This window comes from Dryobates pubescens, chromosome Z (assembly GCF_014839835.1).
Source record: "Dryobates pubescens isolate bDryPub1 chromosome Z, bDryPub1.pri, whole genome shotgun sequence".
NCBI classification, from domain to species: Eukaryota; Metazoa; Chordata; class Aves; order Piciformes; family Picidae; genus Dryobates; species Dryobates pubescens.
This window is the reverse complement of record NC_071657.1, coordinates 90,423,678-90,443,173: the sequence shown is the minus strand read 5'-3', so window position 1 is coordinate 90,443,173 and position 19,496 is coordinate 90,423,678. Positions and strand designations below refer to the sequence as shown.

The following is a 19,496-nucleotide window of genomic DNA, read 5'->3' as shown; positions in this document are numbered from 1 at the left end:
TAGATCAAGATGTAATCCAGATAGCTGCAGTGTATTTCCTAGGAATTTTAGCAGCCCAGTGCAGGTAGAGAAGGGATCGTTTCAGAGAAGATGGAACAAAAAAACCCACCACCAAAAAGGAGTAAGTAAAAATAGTACCTGCAGGTTCAGAATATAAACTACTAGAAAATGGTCAACAAAAGCAAGTTGATTACAGAAAAAGGAAAGATCAAAAGATTCTTAATAAGGTCCAGTGATGAAGATTTAACGATTAGTGTATAGGAATTAGCCATTTCAGCCACATATTTTTAACTAAAAATCCCCCCAACAAAACAAGCATTCAAACATACACAATCTCCTGACTTTTCTTTTTTAAAAATTATTATTGATTAAAAAAAAATTACTTTATTTTAAGTAAACTCCAACCTCTTCCACTCACTAGTATCTAGAAAACACTATGGTATTTTTCTACCACTCCCTATCTTAATTCTCCCCTTTTTGTTTTAAGCATATATATTTTCACTTCTACATGCACTCCTTCCAGATTTTGCATGTATCTAAAGAATTTTTTTGAGAGGGTATTATCAGAAATGTTCCCCAATTAATCACATTTAAATTTTTATTTTTAAATTTTCTCAAGTTAAATCAGCTACCCATAATGGTTAGCTCCCTCAAAAAGCTTTGAAAAACAGAGGAGCTTTTCAACTTGTCCCAGGCATAATTTTGAGATACAATCTATGGTTTAAAAAGGAATATTGTTGTGGGAGGAAAATGGCTGGACCAGTAGGGGCAGCCTCTTCTTGTTAAAGCAAAGATTTATCAGATTCCTTTCATTTACTGGGAAATACTGATTTTAAGAAAGCAGTGACTGAGATTATTACTAATCTTTCAGGTTCAGGTCATACTTTTAACAATCAAAACCCAACTGGATGATTCTCTAATTGGAATACAGGTCCCCATGTACTTCATTCAAGAAACATTACTGAAGAAAGTAGCTTTATCCCACGGCTTAAACTTCTAACAGGTATTTTAACAAATATTAAGGACCATTAAGTAATGTACTAACCTGTAGATATAAAAAAAGGAACAGATACCTCTAGCAAAGCTTCAATTCATATCAAAGATGTGCCTTTACTGACGACAACTCTACATTAACTGCTAAACTTATTTTCTCTCCCTAGTACATTCTGTGAGAAATCTGTATGTAAACAGAAAGTCATGACATGGGTTTTCCTTCTTACTCCTTGACCATCAACTCTACATACTTTTCCAATAAGATCTACAATGTTAGGAATCTCTGTCTTGACTCATTCCAATTCTCAAGATCTTTCCACTACTACACTTCTGCTCCTCTAATTAGGTAACATACTCAACCACCACTACTGAATTCCTGGCTACACCCTATGAACATGTTTCTCCTGTGCCCATCTGTGCTTTTCACCACAGATTCCTATTGCTGTTATGCTTCCACTCCAATTACCACCATCTCTTTTGACAATTTACAAGATTGTCTTAGTGTAACATATAGCAGAAACCATTAGCTACCACTTTCTTTTACGCTCATGATAATCACTCTTGAAATACAACCTGCACTTTTGTTTCTGCAAATACTAGAAGCAGCTCAAAACTTTTCACTAAGATCTTGCTGAGATCTTACTCCTGAATTCACTCTCAAATGGATACTTGTGAAGTTGCAACAATGGAACATTGGCTGTTTCTCAGTTACACTTCAAATAGAGGACACAGATTTGGTTCTCACTTGTCCTAAACTCGCAAGTAAATGTGACAAGATTCTTACGATTTGGTATTCTTCTGGGAAGGAGGATTTCAGTGAATTCTGTTGAACACACTTAGAATCCAGTAAATGAAGAATCTCAAAACTAAAGTTTTCCCCTCTCTGAGGCAGCACTATGAAGAGACGTTTTTGTGTATCTTCCTCCTGAAGGAAAATTCCTCGCAGGTGTTGATATTAAAAGCCTGTAAGCTACATTTTAAGAGTATGTGTTCTGTCAAATAATTTCACCTATTTCTGAGATGTCGAACGATAATTAAATCTCTGGCTATAATGAGGCTCAGAAGCTACAATACCTATGTATTGAGGTGACAAGAAAAAAGAAGCATCATTCTGGAACAGTTTCACTCTACCATAGACAGCAGTTTTAAATAGAATAGAATAGAATGGAATGGAATAGAATGGAATAGAACAGAATGGAATAGAACAGAATGGAATGGAATGGAACGGAATGGAACGGAATTAACCAGGTTGGAAAAGACCTTTGAGAACATCAAGTCCAACCTATCATCCAACACTATCTAACCAAATAAACCGTGGCACCAAGTGACCCATCCAGTCTCTTCCTAAACACCTCTAGTGATGGTGACTCCACCACCTACCTGGGAAGCCCATTCCAATGGCAAATCACTCTTTTTATGAAGAACTTCTTCCTAACATCCAGCCTGAACCTCCCCTGGTGCAGCCTGAGGCTGTGTCCTCTTGTTCTGGTGCTGATTGCCTGGAAGAAGAGACCAACCCCCACCTGGCTACAACCTCCTTTCAGATAGTCGTAGAGAGCAATAATGTCTCCCCTGAACCTCCTCCAGACTAAGCAACCCCAGCTCCCTCAGCCTCTCCTCGTAGGGCCTGTGCTCCAAACCCCTCACCAGCTTGGTTACCCTTCTCTGGACACATTCCAGCAACTCATCATCTTTCCTAAAGTGAGGGGCCCAGAACTGGACACAGGACTCAAGGTGTGGCCTAAACAGTTCAGTGTACAGGGGCACAATGACCTCCCTGCTCCTGCTGGCCACACTGTTCCTGATACAGGCCAGGATGCCATTGGCCTTCTTGGCCGGCTGGGCACACTGCAGGCTCATGTTCAGCATACTGTCAACCAGTACCCCCAGGTCCCTCTCTGCCTGGCTGCTCTCCAGACACTCTGACCCCAGCCTGTAGCACTACATGGCTTTGTTGTGGCCAGTGTGTAGAACCGGGCACTTAGATGTGCTAGATCTCATGCCAATGGACTCTGCCCATCTGTCCAGTATGTCGAGGTCCCTCTGCAGAGCCCTTCTAACCTCTAACAGATCAACACCTGCTCCCAACTTGGTGTCATCTGCAAATTTGCTGATGACTGACTCAACCCCCTCATCCATAATCAATGAAGATATTGAAGAGGATGGGACCCAGCACTGATCCCTGGGGCACACCACTAGTGCCTGGCTGCCAGCTGGATGTGGCACCATTCACCACCACTCTCTGGGCTCGGCCCTCCAGCCAGTTCCTAACCCAGCGCAGAGTGCTGCTGTCCAAGCCACGGGCTGACAGCTTGGCCAGGAGTTTGCTGTAGAGGACAGTGTCAAAGGCCTTGCTGAAGTCCAGGTAGACTACATCCACAGCCTTCCCCACATCCACCAGATGGGTCACCTGATCATAGAAGATCGGGTTGGTCAGGCAGGACCTGCCCTTCCTAAATCCATGCTGGCTGGGTCTGATCCCTTGGCCATCCTCTTAAGTGCTGTGTGATCTCCCTCAAGATGACCTGTTCCATAATCTTGTCTGGCAATGAGGTCAGGTTGACAGGTCTGGAATTCCCTGGCTCATCCAACCGGCCCTTTTTGTGGATGGGCATCACGCTGGCCAGCATCAAGTGTGCTGGGACCTCTCCAGTGAGCCAGGACTGTTGAAAAATGATGGAGAGTGGCTTGGCCAGTTCATCTGCCAGATCTCTCAGCACCTTACCTAAAGAGGTATCACACACTGAACCATGTACTACACTCTGTTGGATGCTTAGACTTCAGACAAAATATACAGAGAGAGCTGTGCTTATTACTGTTGAAGGTAGACTACAAGGTTTCCTGTTGGAGAATACTTGTGCCTGAAAACAAAACTTTTACAGAACTCACAGGTAACAGAATAAATCTTTTTAGAGAAAGAATACACAAAGAGTTATGATCTGTTTGCTGATCCAGTTGAAATTCTAAAGTTGAGAATGCTTTTTCTACAAAATGCTGTCCATGTAGGAAGTCATGATGACGTTTGGAAATGATCTTCGGGAGTAAACTGAATTTTGGAATATTACTGTCAACTGCTGTCTTAACATCTTTCTGTTGACTGATTTCTTACCATGTTCTTTATAATGCAAGCAACTATAAAATGCATTGCATTGACAGTGACTTAGTTTTCTTAAGAATATGTGAAGTTTTGAAACCGTTTCTTCGTTGTTTACCCCTGGAATGGCTTCACTTACACATTGTGCATCAGCAACTTGGATAGCACACAAATAAGCTTCTGTTCAGGAGTTTACACACATCGCTGACCTCTCCATCTTATGTTTATTGTCTGCACACTTTATAATCACACCACAGTACTTTCATCTTATGTAAGAATTCTTGACAGTTTCTCTGATCATCCCTAAGCCTTTTCAGAGAATGGACCTTTCGCTTTTCAAAGCTGATGTATTGAAGTCACAGCACTGATAACATTATCTGTTGTGGTCCATGTGGTTAAAAAACAAGTGTTAAGGCAACCAAGAACTTAGGATTCACACACTTTACAGAATTGTAAGGAGTTACTAGCTTTCTACCTGCACAACAACATCCAAAGGGGCACTCAAACCAGTATCTTTCTATTCCTTTAACTCTTCTGCAGGTAAAGGTTCCCAGATACTGTCAGAAAGTCTTTTGCCCATCCTACATCCTCTCCTGCCCAAAGTACTGTTCCACATGCATGAAAGATGGAAAAAGTGAACAAGTGAAGGCTAATGTCTACATCTTGGATGATAGCACATTAGAGAGAAATGTCAGGAACATTCAAATGCTATGCTTTTTTAAACCAAAGTGATCCTCAAGACTGTGGAAACATTATTTAAGTAGGTACCAAATTATTGTACAAACTCGATGCAGCATTCCAGACTTTTTACTGGAAAATTCACTGGAAAGAGAGGCTTTAAGGAACGCATATGTCTTACCATGTGGATTATCAGACCACTTCTGATTAATTATACTGTAAATAAGTTCCTAAACCCAGAAGCTGGCAAAGGAGAAAAGAACCAGAGCATACATACTGCATTTGTACTAATGCTTGCCTGCTGGAAGAGCTAAGAAGCTGCTACTGCTGGAACCTGATGAATACACCACTGCCTGAAGATTTTAAAAGACTGCGGTTAAAATATATAAACAGAACTGACTCATTTATTTAATAAAAGCTGATCCTATTTACTACTTCCCACATAAACAGAATGTTCTCATGGAAAAGGGACTAGAAAAACTAATCTTGGAACACTGACAAACAAATTTTGGTAATCATCGCCTTGAGATTTTGTGCTTCTAGCAGACAAGAAAAGGGAAAAACAGTCCCTTCAAAAAGGTGGTAAGACTGCTCGATTATTACAGCCTATATAATTTAAGTACATAGTAAAACAATTTCTCTGTAAGGATTGAGAGAACAAAGAGATCATATTCCAAAGTTAATTTGTAAGCATAAATATCATCAAATAAAAAAAATAATTATTTTGTAAAGCAGTAGGTCTTGTGGATTTAAGACAACTGAGTGCCACATCTGGACTTTAGCATGGCTTTCTATATAGCTCCTCAAAGCAATTTCCCTAACAAGTTGAGTAAATGTGATTGAGACAAAAATACTCCAAAATAGCAGTATATCCTATTGCAAAATTATGCTGAAGAATCAGGCAGGGAGAAATTTAAAGAGATTCAACAAGGACAAGTGTAGAGCCTTGCACCTGGGAAAGAACAACCTCAGTACAGGTTGGGGACTGACCTGCTGGAGGGCAGTGAAGGGGAGTAGGACCTGGGGGTTCTAGTATATGGGAGGCTGACCATGAGCCAGCAATGTGCTCTTGTGGCCAAGAAGGTCAGTGCCATTCTGGGGTGTATTAGAAGGGGTGTGGTTAGTAGGTCCAGAGAGGTTCTGCTCCTCCACTACTGTGCCTCGGTGAGGCTGCATCTGGAATATTGTGTCCAGTTCTGGGCCCTTCAGTTCAAGAAGCCAGAGAACTGCTTGAAAGAGTCCATTGCAAAGGCACAAAGACGATTAAGGGAGTGAAATACCTTGCTTACAAGAAGAGACTGAGGGAGCTGGGTCAAAGAAGATTGGAGAAGAATAGGAGTCAGGCTCTTCTCAGTCATGCCCGTGACAGGACAAGGGGCAATGGGTGGAAGATGAGGCATAGGAAGTTCCATGTAAACAAGGAAAAATGTTTTCACCATGAGGGTGATAGAACACTAGAACAGGCTGCCCAGGGTGGGTTGTGGAGTCTCCCTCTCTGGAGATATTAAAAACTCGCCTGGATGCATTCCAGTGTGATCTGGTATAGACAATCCTGCTCTGCCATAGGTGATCCTGCTCTGGCAGTAGGGTTGGACTAGACGATCTTTTGAGATCCCTTCCAACCCCTAGCATTCTGTGATTCTGTGAAATTGTTCTTGGTAAAAATGGATTATGGGAGTAGAGATGAACGAGTGCAGTTTTCCAGAGCACTGTCTCAATAGTTTAAAATATTTGCCCTTAATAACTTCCATGTAAGACAATTAGAAAGTGTTTTATTTAATGTAAATATCGTAACAGCTTTTGATGCCGAGTCTGAGAGATCCACAACTGCTTTTAAAAACAGACTCAAAATTCAACATTTTCTTTTGAAACAAAAGAAATTCAGTAAGAAGGACAAACTTCTTAGTAATCTGAGAAAGAACAATTCTAACAACACAAGAGGAAGTTAGATGAGCCCCACAGAAAGACAGCAATATGCTGTAAACAGCTTGTGGTATGGATCTAAGTTATCAGCAAAAAAACCCCTCTACTCTCATGCAGTATAGTAGTATCATTCAAAGTTGTCTACAGTACTTTTCTTACTAGTCATCCTTCTGTGTCTTGAGAGCTGTATCTACAATTTAGGACAGTATGACATCAAGACTAATACAGATCAATTAGAATTCTAATAAAACCATCAAAGACAGTCCGAAATGACTTATGTAAAGATGATAGAAAATAAACCATGTTGTCCAGTCTGTAGAAGATTAGTGCAAGACATTGTAACAGCTTTTCATATGTAATTACTGCTATAAAAAAATAAAAGGACTTGAACTGTTTTCCTCCCAAGAAGTGTCATACCTAATTGCAACAAAGAAGAGAATAGAATTTGAACAGGTTGCATGGCAAGAACAAGGAAACTCCACATTCTGAAAACCAACCAACCAACAAGAAGATGATGGAAGTTATTGGGACTGATACTGGTACAGCTCTTCCAGCATGAGATGAGAAGTTCCCAAGTCTTTTCCTGCTATCTTTTTTAAAATTACAGAATCTTTCACTGGGAATCTTCTCTCTTTCTATCTACACTAGACAGAAGGAAACAATAATTTATTTTGATTAACAGTGTGGACATTAGTTTTCAAGGAGAATAACTTCATTTAAAATTCAAGCTTAAAGAGTTAGCAGATGAGATGGACAAAGAAGAACACATATTTGCGAGGATTTTTTTATTCACTTCCCACTTAGTCTTTAAATAGTTCTCAGGAAAGAGTCCCACCACTTTCTTCAGAGCTTTCAATGTTTCATGGAAAACTCAGCTTTCACTGTTCTACTTTGGACCTGCTGTGTTCAGAAGCAATTGTGCATAAAAGCTATGACTTGAAGTAAGAATGAATATTTATTTTGACCCTGTCAGAAAAAAAAAAAGTCTTTGAATACATTTCTTCCACCTTTCTTTTGAGTGAGAGAGGGTGTGATAATTTTTCTTAATAAGTACCTTTGGGAGAACTGAAGTCTGTAATACAGATTTGAAAAGACTCCCATTTCTTCTTGCAACCTACTATACATTCAGAGATGAAGTGTAGAAGAATCTCTCTGGAGAAGTCCTAAAAATCACTAAGAAAATAAAAGTAATCTTTCCAAATTACTCAGAAAATAACCATTCAAAACTGCAGTAGGGAACACAACTTATTTTTAGAAAAGAGTGCAAAATTTCATTGTTTCATAGGAGTTGTTGCTAGTCCTTAAAAATGTTTTTCCAGGAGTTTAGGAAACAGGACTGTAAATAATATTAATTCTTCTCTTTGGAACTTCACAGACTAAAAAATTCTCAGGTCCCATAGCAGTGGAAAAGTGGATAATGGATTTTTATGAGAAATCTGTGTTGGTAATGGAATTTAGAATCATAGAATCAATAAGGTTGGAAAACACCTCAAAGATCATCAAGTCCAACCTGTCACCCAAGACCTCATGACTACTAAACCATGGCACCAAGTGCCACCTCCAATCCCTTTTTGAACACCTCCAGGGATGGTGACTCCCACGACCTACCTGGGCAGCACATTTCAATGGCTAATAACTCTGTGATGAACTTTCTCCTCACCTCCAGCCTAAACCTCCCCTGGTGCAGCTTGAGACTGTGTCCTCTTGTTCTGGTGCTGGTTGCCTGGGAGAAGAGACCAGCCCCCACCTGGCTACAACCACCCTTCATGTAGCTGTAGACAGCAATAAGGTCTCCCTTGAGCCTCCTCTTTTCCAGGCTAAGCAACCCCAGCTCCCTCAGTCTCTCCTCATAGGGCTTGTGCTCAAGGCCTCTCACCAGCCTTGCTGCCCTTCTCTGGACACGTTCAAGAGTCTCAATGTCCTTCTTAAATTGAGGAGCCCATAACTGGCCTCTTAAAGAATACTTTGCAAGATCAACAAGATGAAGATACTCCGTTTTAATACTTTATAGAGGGATTTGCAGAAATCAATTTTAAAGTAGATGTGGTAACAGAAGATAGCATAAAAGGTTAAAAAAAAAAAAAAAAGAGCAATAAAAACCAGCCTAGAACTTCTGGCTAAAACTTCAGCTGCTCTGGTGTCTTTACTGGAGAAGCAGCATAGAAAAGATTTCTGTAGTCTAAATTTTACTCCATCAAGTAAGTGAACAACCAGCCAAAATAGCAAATGTAACTTCCACCATCTCTCCAACATTTGCCCAAGATGCAACCAAAACTTCTTCCTCATTCAGATTCTGTTAATCAGCCCCCTACATTCAGTTTAAAGTAATTCAAGACTGTGCAATTGCATTTTTCCAAGGCTCCAGAAGTCATGACTTCCATGTTAAAATTACAGAACTGCAGTCTGCACCTGTACCTGCAATAATTGCCTCCAGTTTCTAAGGAAGCTTAGATATTCTAACATCCTGTCTGAGATCTTTCTCTGGACTGATGATGTCTATTTGTCCTCCCAAACACACAATGAAGTATTTTGCTAATTTCCTATGTCAAAGTTTGCAACTTGTCAGCTAAACTTTGAAGGCTTAAAGAGAACAGAAACAAAACTCTCAGCCTAGATACTTGCTGTCTATCCATCACTGGAAAATTTATCAGCACAACTTTCACTTCCAATCATAGGCCAAAACCTCACTGTCAGATATCTCATGTTCTAAATTACACTGTAATTATCCATGTTTCCCACACATTTCTAAAATGCAAGATAGAATAACTGTCTGACAAGATTCTTGCAGCATCACAAACTGGTTCTCTCAATTAAGGTTTCTTAATCCCATTAAGAAGGCAAAACAGTAGCATCATTGTAACAGTAGTTCAGTGAAACTAACATACAGTTAAATAAACAAAAAGCTCCTCCTACACTTTTCCAGCCCCTCTTATGCTGAAATAATACAATCTGAACTATACATTGGAATTGTTTCCAGAAATAATCTGAAAATGTATCAAAATAGACTTCAAAATAGACTTGTGAGACAGCTAATGGAAACAGCATCTACTTTAACCAAAAAGGTAATTCAAATATTCTTCTGGATGAGCAGCAATCATGTATCTGAGTGGAAGCAACCTAGATTCACAATGCAGTTAAACTGATAAGCTCACAAAAAGAAAACCAATCATATTTAGTCTTTGTCATTTACACAAGTCTTATAAAACCTTTATCACAAGACCTCTTGAAATACTTAAGCTGCTGACATGCTATATATGCATTTCTCACTTGCCACTTGAGCCATGTTTCTTCTATCATTGTTTAACGCAGCTTATGCCTCCAGAAGATCATTTACCAGTCACATGATCACAGGACAATTTGGTTAAGGGGCCTTAGGAGGTCTTTAGTCTAGCCTCATGCTCAAAGCAGAGTAATCAAGGCCACATTATGCAAGGCTTTACCCAGACTAATCTTGAAAACCTCCAAATACAGAAAATTCACAGATTCTCTGAGCAACCTTTTCCAAAGCTTGGCTGTCCTGACAGTGAAGAAGTTTATATTTAAACCTAGACAGAAGCTACAATTGCAATTTAAGTCCACTGTATCTAATTCTTGCTCCACAACACTGAAAAGGCTGAAGTCTTTCTGACAATTCCCTCCTAGGTATGGGAAGGCTGCTCCACGGTCAATCCCTACCAAAGACATCTCTTATCCAGGCTGCACACTACCAATATCTTCACCTTCTCTGGAATTTCCTTTTCTCCCTTTCTGCTTAACCTGTGCTTAACCTGTGGAAAGACTCAATTTTGTTTAGGGGCAAAAGAGAAGAAAGCACTGTTGCATCTTTCTACTTCTGCCACTTAAATCAGCAAGAATGTGCTCAAATCCCTACATTGCAAAATTTCATGTATCTCAGTCATTGCTTCTTGGGAATAATATTAATACCAGCAGTATGCATTCTAGATTTTAGCATAAAGAATTATGGTGTTCCCTCTCAACTTACAGACATTTCACCCTATTCCTGCTCCACAGGTAAGGTTTCCAGGCTTCACTTATGCTATCTATATTAAGTGAACTCTACTTTTAATTTCATATTCTTAGAATTTCATAATTGAAGTTAAGACAAGTATTCCATGTTAAAAGTCTTGGGAGCTGATTAAGGGTTCAGTACTCTTAATGTTGCCCTTAAACCACTTTTTATGCAAAGCAAATGAAATTACTCTTATAAATAATTTACCCTCATATTGGAAAGGGTTTTAAATCTTTCTGTCTTCCACAAATTCGAGCTTAGTTTTGAAGAATAATTAGTCAACTTTTGGACCTCCAGAAATCTCTTCTCAAACAGGTTTGAAAACAAGTCTCTATCTAAATCATAATGGTACACTCTGTAGTACTATTTGATTGCGGGAGGAATAGCTATGTATCTCTTCAAACTACCTGGTCTTAAAAATTTGGAAAAAAAATCACACTGACATATATATAACTGCTAGGCTACCTTTAAGGGTTCCATCACTTCCAGCTGGAGAGCAGACTGACTGTGGTGACCTCAAAGAAAAAGATGCTGCATTCCTTATTGAAGGATCACCATCCTAAAGCAACAATGATAAAAAATTAACATTATTAACATGAACACTTGACACAATAAAGGCAGAAATTAGTACATACACTGATAAAATGGAATGGACCAATCAAAAGGGCACAAAAGAAATGTTAGAACAATATTTATTTATATAAAACTCTTTGTTAATTTAGACTGCCACTACACCACTACATGGGCAATATTTCAAAGCACAATCAGCCCTAAGAAGAATCTATAAACAGAACATACACACATGTATATGTCTTCTAGCTAAATAAGAACTTCAGTTTTATGCTAAGACTCCATTTTGATTTTTTTTTTTTAACAAGCACACACACTAAAGAACTGAAAATCAAATACATGACCTCTAGAAAATACAAACTGAAAGAAATTAAGCATAAAATGTAGATCTTTAAAACAAAATCACCTTTTTTTTTCTCCACTTAATCCACCCTTAAAGCTTCTATAGAATACCATCCTACTTTCACAGTTACACAAATGAACACTTTCTGTTAATATCTTTCAGCACACACAGAGGCCTGAGTAAAATCTTTAGCACTCCCACTGCAGCAGCTGAAATAGTATCATGTACAACGCAACTGTCTGAGTTGCGTGAGGAGTGGTTTTACCTTGTCAAAAGTTAGATAGGAAACAACTGAATGGAAACATGAAGCACTTCTCCAACACGGCAAACAACTTCTACAATCTTCTCATTTTTGCACAGGGACCACTTAATAAAATCCATAATTTATTATATAATATTTGTGATATAATACTAACTCTACCTTTAATAATGTAAGTGTGTTTTTCTTAACTCCACACTATCTTAAAATTAAATATGAAACCCACTACCAAGTTCCCACATCATGTTCTATATGGATCTTTTATTGGTTTCATGGAGCCCTCTGCTGGTCACAGTATCCTCAGTCACTCAATGCCCTAACTATATTTAAACATCAATAGAAGAGTTATTTCCCACTTTTAGCACTGTTCTGTATAGAACATCTATAGGAAAGTTTTGGGAAAGAATAAACTAACAAACCCTATGCCTATGAAGAGACTATTTTTATAATTATAAATTGAAAAAAGTCCTGTCTTTAAAGAATAATGTCATACAATGGAAGCCTGCAAAGAAGTTCTACAATTATTTCATCTGTTTTTCCTAATTAAATTGGTCATTTCACTAGTATCTAATGTGGCTTCTACTAAGGTATCTGAATACGTGCAGCTCTTTCATGTAATTTTCTCCCCCCCTTCAAATCTCTGTTATCTGTCTGCTAAATACCTTTTATTGTTTTGACCTATTTCAATCCAATTAATAGAATGTTATATAGCCCAACTGTAATAAGATTTTTATGTATCTGTATGAAAAAGATCAGCTGTTGGTAGAGTTAGAAAGCTAAACTGGCATGCCAAAGAGACAGAAGCCTGCACAGATAGGCAAGCACACATTCCCCTCCCTGATTCCCCAAGTGGCCAAACAGCCAATTTCCACATGCACAGCCATAGACTGGACACTGCGCATGTTATGCAGCAGGAAGGTGTAGTTGACATTGCTTAAGGAAAATGAGAGTTTGAAAATTATAGACTGAAACTACTTAAAAATTCAAAGAATATTACTTCCTAAGAAAGGTGACATCATCAGTTTCACCATTCACACACAATTAGAAAACAATTCTATTAGATTTTTTTCAACTGTCCCACAGCACAGAAAAGCTAAAACTCACAATGTCCTATTAATTACACTTTCTTTTGGCCACACAGTGCTTGCAAAAAGAGTTGTTGTCTCTCATGAGGAAATCCTCATTTGCATAGAAATCTGTTATTCAGATTCAACACAATAAAAATAACTGTATCTTATGCTTGTACAGTTTTACTGTAAAGTAAGTTAATTTCCTGATGAGTTACTGGTTTGTTTACTACATTGAAATTATGGAGCTGATTTTTGTCCAACCTTTCTTTTCTTAGACTTGCAAGAGATCCAAAAAAGAACCAAAACCAAAACCCCAATGTACTGAAAAAAGGTTTAATAACTTCCTGTTATATATGTTTTACTAGGAGAGGAGAGGTCACTGCAACTGCCAGTGACACAGGCAAATACTACTTTTGTTAACTAGAAACTACCCAGGTAGACGACCTTTTGGGTGTAAGTGCCAGTTGTACTACAGCTGACAGATTTTTCAGAAGGCCTCATATATAGTTTCCTAGTTCAAAGCTTTATCAAATACTGACATGTAACCAAAAACTTCTATTTTAGGAATACTCTCACATGTATCAGAAAAATTGTCTCATTTCATCAGAATGAATGCTAAAACTATTTCAAAGGGAAAAGATCTAGAGAAAATTAAATTTCACACATTAAAGCTGCATGGCTGAGCACACACATTTGAAACAGAAATATGTTTTCTGTGGGTTTATATGTCAAAAACAACAACAGTAAAATAACTGACTTCTAAGGCAGCTAAATATGTATTTGCTTTATCATAGTAAAATACCTGCTTTATCATAATAAACTGATTAAGATTAACATACATCACTGCTTAGTCTGTGCACCATCTGTAGGTAGTCTTCACTTGATCCATGTCTAGAATTATCAGCATGATGATTAGCAGAATTTCCAGACAACTGACTTGAAACTTTATTTTCATGGAGATTCCTCATGCCCGCTGTGACAATGGGACTGGATACTGAAGCTGAAACAAAAAAATGTAAGTAACTACACTAATATATTCACATATTTGTTAACTCTTTAAAAAAAGTTTCAGAGAAAACACAATGATAGAGGATATTAATGAGTTTGATGCAAGAGAGCTGAAATCTGAACAAGAATTGAACTTTTGATGGAAATTGTTTGCAACAAATACCTTGAATAAAATTAGGTATCCAAGATTTCAGTGTTCAAGATGGTTTAAAACCTAGATTCCATGTACAAGTTAGACAAGTTTATCTCTGCATCTATCCTTATTAGTTTCTCTCCACATGTACCCTAATTAAAGGTACTATCAAATTTTTACTGGTTATAGAAAACTTTGTTTTCCTCTATTTCATGTGCATTCTCTATCTTTAGTAATTTTCAAAGTGTTTATACAACATTACGTACAGAACAGCTATCTATATTCTAAACACAACACTAAACTTTAAGAACAAATGACTTAAAACAATCCAATGAGAATTCAACTTACCAACATTAAAAAAAAAAATAGAAAGCCTAGATACTTTAATAGTGTCATGTTGTTCAAGATTATTTTTAGTAAAGGAAAGAACAAAGAAGTCCATTGATTCTGAAGTTCATCTTTGTAAGCTACCGCATACCTTAAGCACAGTTCTATCCAGCTTAGACACTAAAAACGTTTGGTAAGGCTAAATAAGTTGGCAGACAAAAATTTAGTTACATTGTTCAAAAAGATTTTCACTAGTACAAGGGAATAACGGCCACAGCTAGCAAATAGAACATTTTTGGGTTTATTTTTCCTATTGTCATATATACATGACAACTACAGAAAACGAGTATACACAGGGGAGCAACGCAACATGAATCTTTTCTTCTTCCCTTTTATTTCAGATTTGAAAAATAAAGCATATATTACCACTCTGTTTTGTCAGGAAAGCAAAGCTGAAACATACCTACCAATTGAAATACTTTCATTAAGCAACTCCTTCAAAGAAATTAAAAAAGCCATGAAACATTTACTTGAAGTTAAAGCTGACATAAGACAGGAGAACAAAACATCACAGACTTACCTTGTTGCATCTGAGGGTGTGGTGTATAACTTGGAGGATGTGAATATGGCATGTATCCTGCAGGGCTTTGAGGAGCATATGGACTAGGCACTGGACTGTTCTGTTGTGCCAAAAATCTGTTACCAGAACTTGTCTGTGGTGGCACAAACCGGCTACAAATAATTAGACAAAAAACCAAACCAAAACAAAAGCAAATTTAGCCAAATATATTATTTCTCTTTGGAATACTATACATTCAGAAGACTACAACTTCCTTAAAATAAAAGACTCACTCCAACACACTCTGTAATCTCACTCAAAAGCATTATTTTAAGCTATTGATACCTTCCCGACTTCAATTCTTATTTAAGACTCCTAGCTTAAGTATTGCATTAGTAAAAGTAAAGAATAAAAAGATTCGTAAGACCTCCACCTAGGGAAAGGAAACAGTGACACAAAGATGTACTAAATTAAGGTCTGCAATTCCAAATTAGTCCTAGAAGTGTGAATGAAAGTGACCATTTTAACTAATAATGAGGCCACTGGGATTAACAAAGAGACATCTACTCTAAGTATTGTTTTTCTAGTAAATTTTAAAAGAACAATACTGCTAAGATATAGGAATGGAATAGACAGTTAAGCAGGGTCTGACCCCAAGCCCACTAACGACTTATACTTTCACTGGCTTTATCTTCATCTTAGAACGACCATTCTTTCAACAGATATGAAGCCACAAAAATAATCCATATATATTGTAACTTACATCCTCACATGATCCTTTCAAAACAAAAACAAACCAAATAAATACTTCACAAAGCACATTACACACTTTCACAACCCTCCATTCAAAAATAACAAAAATATGAAGATAAGCTTTCACAGAAATAGCAAAGTATTTAACAAAAGGATTTTGCACGGCTTTCAAGATTTTAGTATTTATTGCAACAGTCAATTAAAAAAAAATCTTCAGTATGCTTTTTTAGATACAAAAGTTTAAAAGTGTATTGTTTTAGTGCAGATACAGGGCATTTAAAATAATCACAGTAACTTAAAATGAAATATGAACTAAGTTTATGTTAAAAATTATATGTAGTAACTGATTATTAAATCTTTTAAAGCCCAGTATAACTGAATTCAAACTACATGCAGAATGCTTTTCTCTAGTCCAGAGTACTTTGCTGTATTAACAATGCCTGGGTGCTACTCGTCAACACTCAAAAAACCCAAAACCATAAAGATGATGAGGATGCTGCTGAAAGAGTGGCCAAACTACTGGGGTAATCCTGTTTTCTCTAACCGTTACAACAGTGCTCCATGATTTTAGAAGCTTTCTTTCCCACCCTCCTGTTACACTGGTAGACATTAGCCTCTTCTCTCCTATCCTCCTTCCAGGAGTTTCAGCATTTGTCACAGGTAAAAAAACAGCTGGAGGGGTGCCAGGAGGCAGGGGCACTCCAGGAAAGAAAGTTTGCCAAAATTACGGGAGGAAGCAAGAGTGGGGAGAATCATGACTGATCCTTAGAATACAAGGACTAATTCACTGAGAGAAGGATACTTCTTTGCTAGCTGAAGAAAGTCACTCTGCTGTCAGAAAAATGCAAAATTTGTATTGATTCTGATCACCTTCTACTCACACATTTGCAATAAAAATTGACTGTTACTGTAGGAAAAATCTGCAGTTTGTTGCCCCTCCCACCTTATTTAAAACCAAGCATTACCTGGAAGGGCTATGTGAGATAGTGGTTTGCTGATAATTGGAAGATGCAGGACTACCACGCATGGAATTCTGAGAAATACTAAACTGTGACATCATCATCCCTATTAAAAAGAAGACAGCAGTATTACTTTATACACATTTCATTCAATAAATTGTTATATACAAAAATATTACAACTTTACAGACAACCATATCATCTATCCACAACTGTCAGAAAACATTAGAAATTAGTGATTCCATGTAAGATGTACATCTTACATCATGACATTAAAAAATGTTCCCTAAAGCAGTGATAATTCAGTTTTAAATATTAATAGTAGTTCTTTCTTCAGTCCCTTAAAGCTTCCAAGTCAAAACCTACTAGTAAATAGAAAAAAAAAAAGTAACAGGGCAAATATCCCACACCCTGGTGTTGGTGTGAACAGTACTAATTGTGCTAGTAAGTTAACAATTTGGAAACTTCACAAGTCAGAATAACACAGAGAACTTAATCCCTCCCATATTTAGGCCACAAAACAGTCACCTCAGGCTGAGTGCTACAAGATGTTCTCACTGTTCCCATAGAACCTCAGTGGTTCCTTTCCACCTAGGGACCAAATCTTCTATTTCACCTCCACTACACTTATTAGGAATTTGTAATTTCAACTGCAAAGCAGAACCAATATCAGAAGTGTAGGCTCCCACAGCCTGTAGACTCATCCCCATAGCCTTGCTTTGGAACCTCAGAAGCTGTACCAGCTGGCAAGCCACAAGTACCAATGTGCCTGAAGTTAAGTTAAAAGGCATTTAGACAATGGCCTTAATAATTTCCTTGAATTTATGGTCAGCCCTGAAGTGGCCATGTAGCCACTATGATCTAGTCGATGATCATAGTAGGTCTTTTCCAAATGAAATATTCTAGAAGAGAATAATTCACCATTATTAAGGAAAATTTAATGATGCAAATTACTTGCATTGTTATTAGGGCAAATTTAAAGGATTTTAAAATTTTATTTAATTTATCTCTTCAGTGAAGATAAAAAGAATTCCCTAGCGACAGCGTGACACTGGAAGTTGAAGTGATGCACAAACATAATAACTTAAATGGATTTTAGTTATTTTACTGACACAGTTGAATGCCTTGCAGGTAAAACCGTCAGAATTCATGTGCACACTGCAGCTTGGGAAGTCATAGCAAGTGATCCACAGCTGTGAGTAAAAGAACATTAAAAGCCACACTTACTTTAAACCAAACATTAGATAGAAGTTTGACAGAAGTTGCCAATCGAGAATGTTTGGGAACTGTCAATTCCTCTACCACCATCACCTGTTTCAATTACTGCAAAAGTCACACAAGCAAAACTAGCCTCAGAAGTCCCCTCTGTCACCCTCTTTTCCCCTCTCTCCAGCAGAGATGTGATAATCCCATAGGAACGCAGCTGTTACTACCTCTCGGTAGGTGTGAAGTGCTGCATTCCAAGTGCATTAGCACAGGCAAACTACTACTCCAGAGAAGTGAAAGCCCCACGTTGTGCTGGCGGGAAAAGAAAAAAAAAAAGAGAGTACCTCCATACAACAGAGAGGACATTTCGTTGTCTGGACAGAAGGAGACTCCTCAACTCATGCAAAATTTATTTAAATGGATGCTCACATGAAGACAAGGGAGGAGGAAGCTGTAGGGGCAGCATTCGACATGCCCACTGCCTGCTCACTTCTCACTGCCACTCCAAATGCAGCTAGGTTCAATATTTTAGTCAAATGACTAGCCCTTAACATTCAGAAACAGATGTTTAACTCTATGCTTAAAGCACAGACTGCACTTTAAAAATATATCTATTTCCTCCACCCTAAATCTAAAACGTGTTTGGAACAATAGATGTGGTAGGTTTAGTTTTAAAAGAATGACAAAACCCTGTAGGTCAAACTACTTTTAATGCCATTAAATAAAAAACCAAAAACACAATCAAAAAATTATTCTGCAATGGACAGCTCTCATTACTTCTGTTGAGGCAACTTAAATGAAGGAAAAAAGAAAGAAAAATCCAAAACCAAACAACCACCGCCACACCACCCCCAGAAAAAAAGCTAACAAAACCCAATAATCAACAAGAAACAAAAAAAACCCAGTTAATAAGTATGCCTAATAATGACGTAATGAGAGAGCAGTAAAAGTAAGTCCCATTTAGTTTAATTAAGGAGCTGAAATTAGTCTCTGGTCACTAGCACTAAAGTATCTTTTAATACATTTTTTTACATTGCTGTCATGTCTCTAAGCAGCAGATTTATGGCTCCACTGTGCATTTCCGTATCTATTTTAAATGCAAGCTTAATTTTGGATGTTGGTAACGTTCAAGTTTGAGGAAACATCATCCTAGCAGTAACACCACTAGAATGAGTCTGCTTAACATACAGTCCCAGTCTTGACCATAATTGCTTTTTGACTGGAAAAAAGTGATATGCATAAATACAATCTAACATTCCTTCTGAATGCCAAAGAATGCACTACATAAAAAATGAAGCTCAAGGTCACCAAAAAAGTCACAGAATCACAGAATGTTAGGGCTGGAAAGGACCTCAAAAAATCATCTAGTTCACACCCCCCTACCAGATCACGATCACCTATACCAGATCACACAGGAGTGCATCCAGGTATCTCCAGAGAGGGGGACTCCCTAACTGCTCTGGACAGCCTGTTCCAGTGTTCTGTCACTCTCACAGTGAAAAAAATTTTCCTCATGTTTACATGGAACTTCCTATGCCTCAACTTCCACCCACTGCCCCTTCTTCCGTCTTGTACACTTAAAACTCTACTACAGCATTTTGCATGCTTAAGC

General features: G+C 37.9%; 1 protein-coding gene across 1 annotated transcript in view; it reads right to left on the bottom strand.

The window, feature by feature from the left end:
- Nucleotides 1-19,496, bottom strand: part of NIPBL (NIPBL cohesin loading factor) — a 172,123-nt gene that overhangs the window by 73,294 nt on the left and 79,333 nt on the right. Inside the window, exons 5-8 of the mRNA XM_054179014.1 lie at nt 16,685-16,784; nt 14,988-15,139; nt 13,779-13,939; nt 11,163-11,256 (exon numbers count right to left, since the gene is read on the bottom strand). Of these exons, the coding sequence (XP_054034989.1) occupies nt 11,163-11,256; nt 13,779-13,939; nt 14,988-15,139; nt 16,685-16,784 (507 nt within the window). The remainder of the gene's footprint in view (nt 1-11,162; nt 11,257-13,778; nt 13,940-14,987; nt 15,140-16,684; nt 16,785-19,496) is intronic.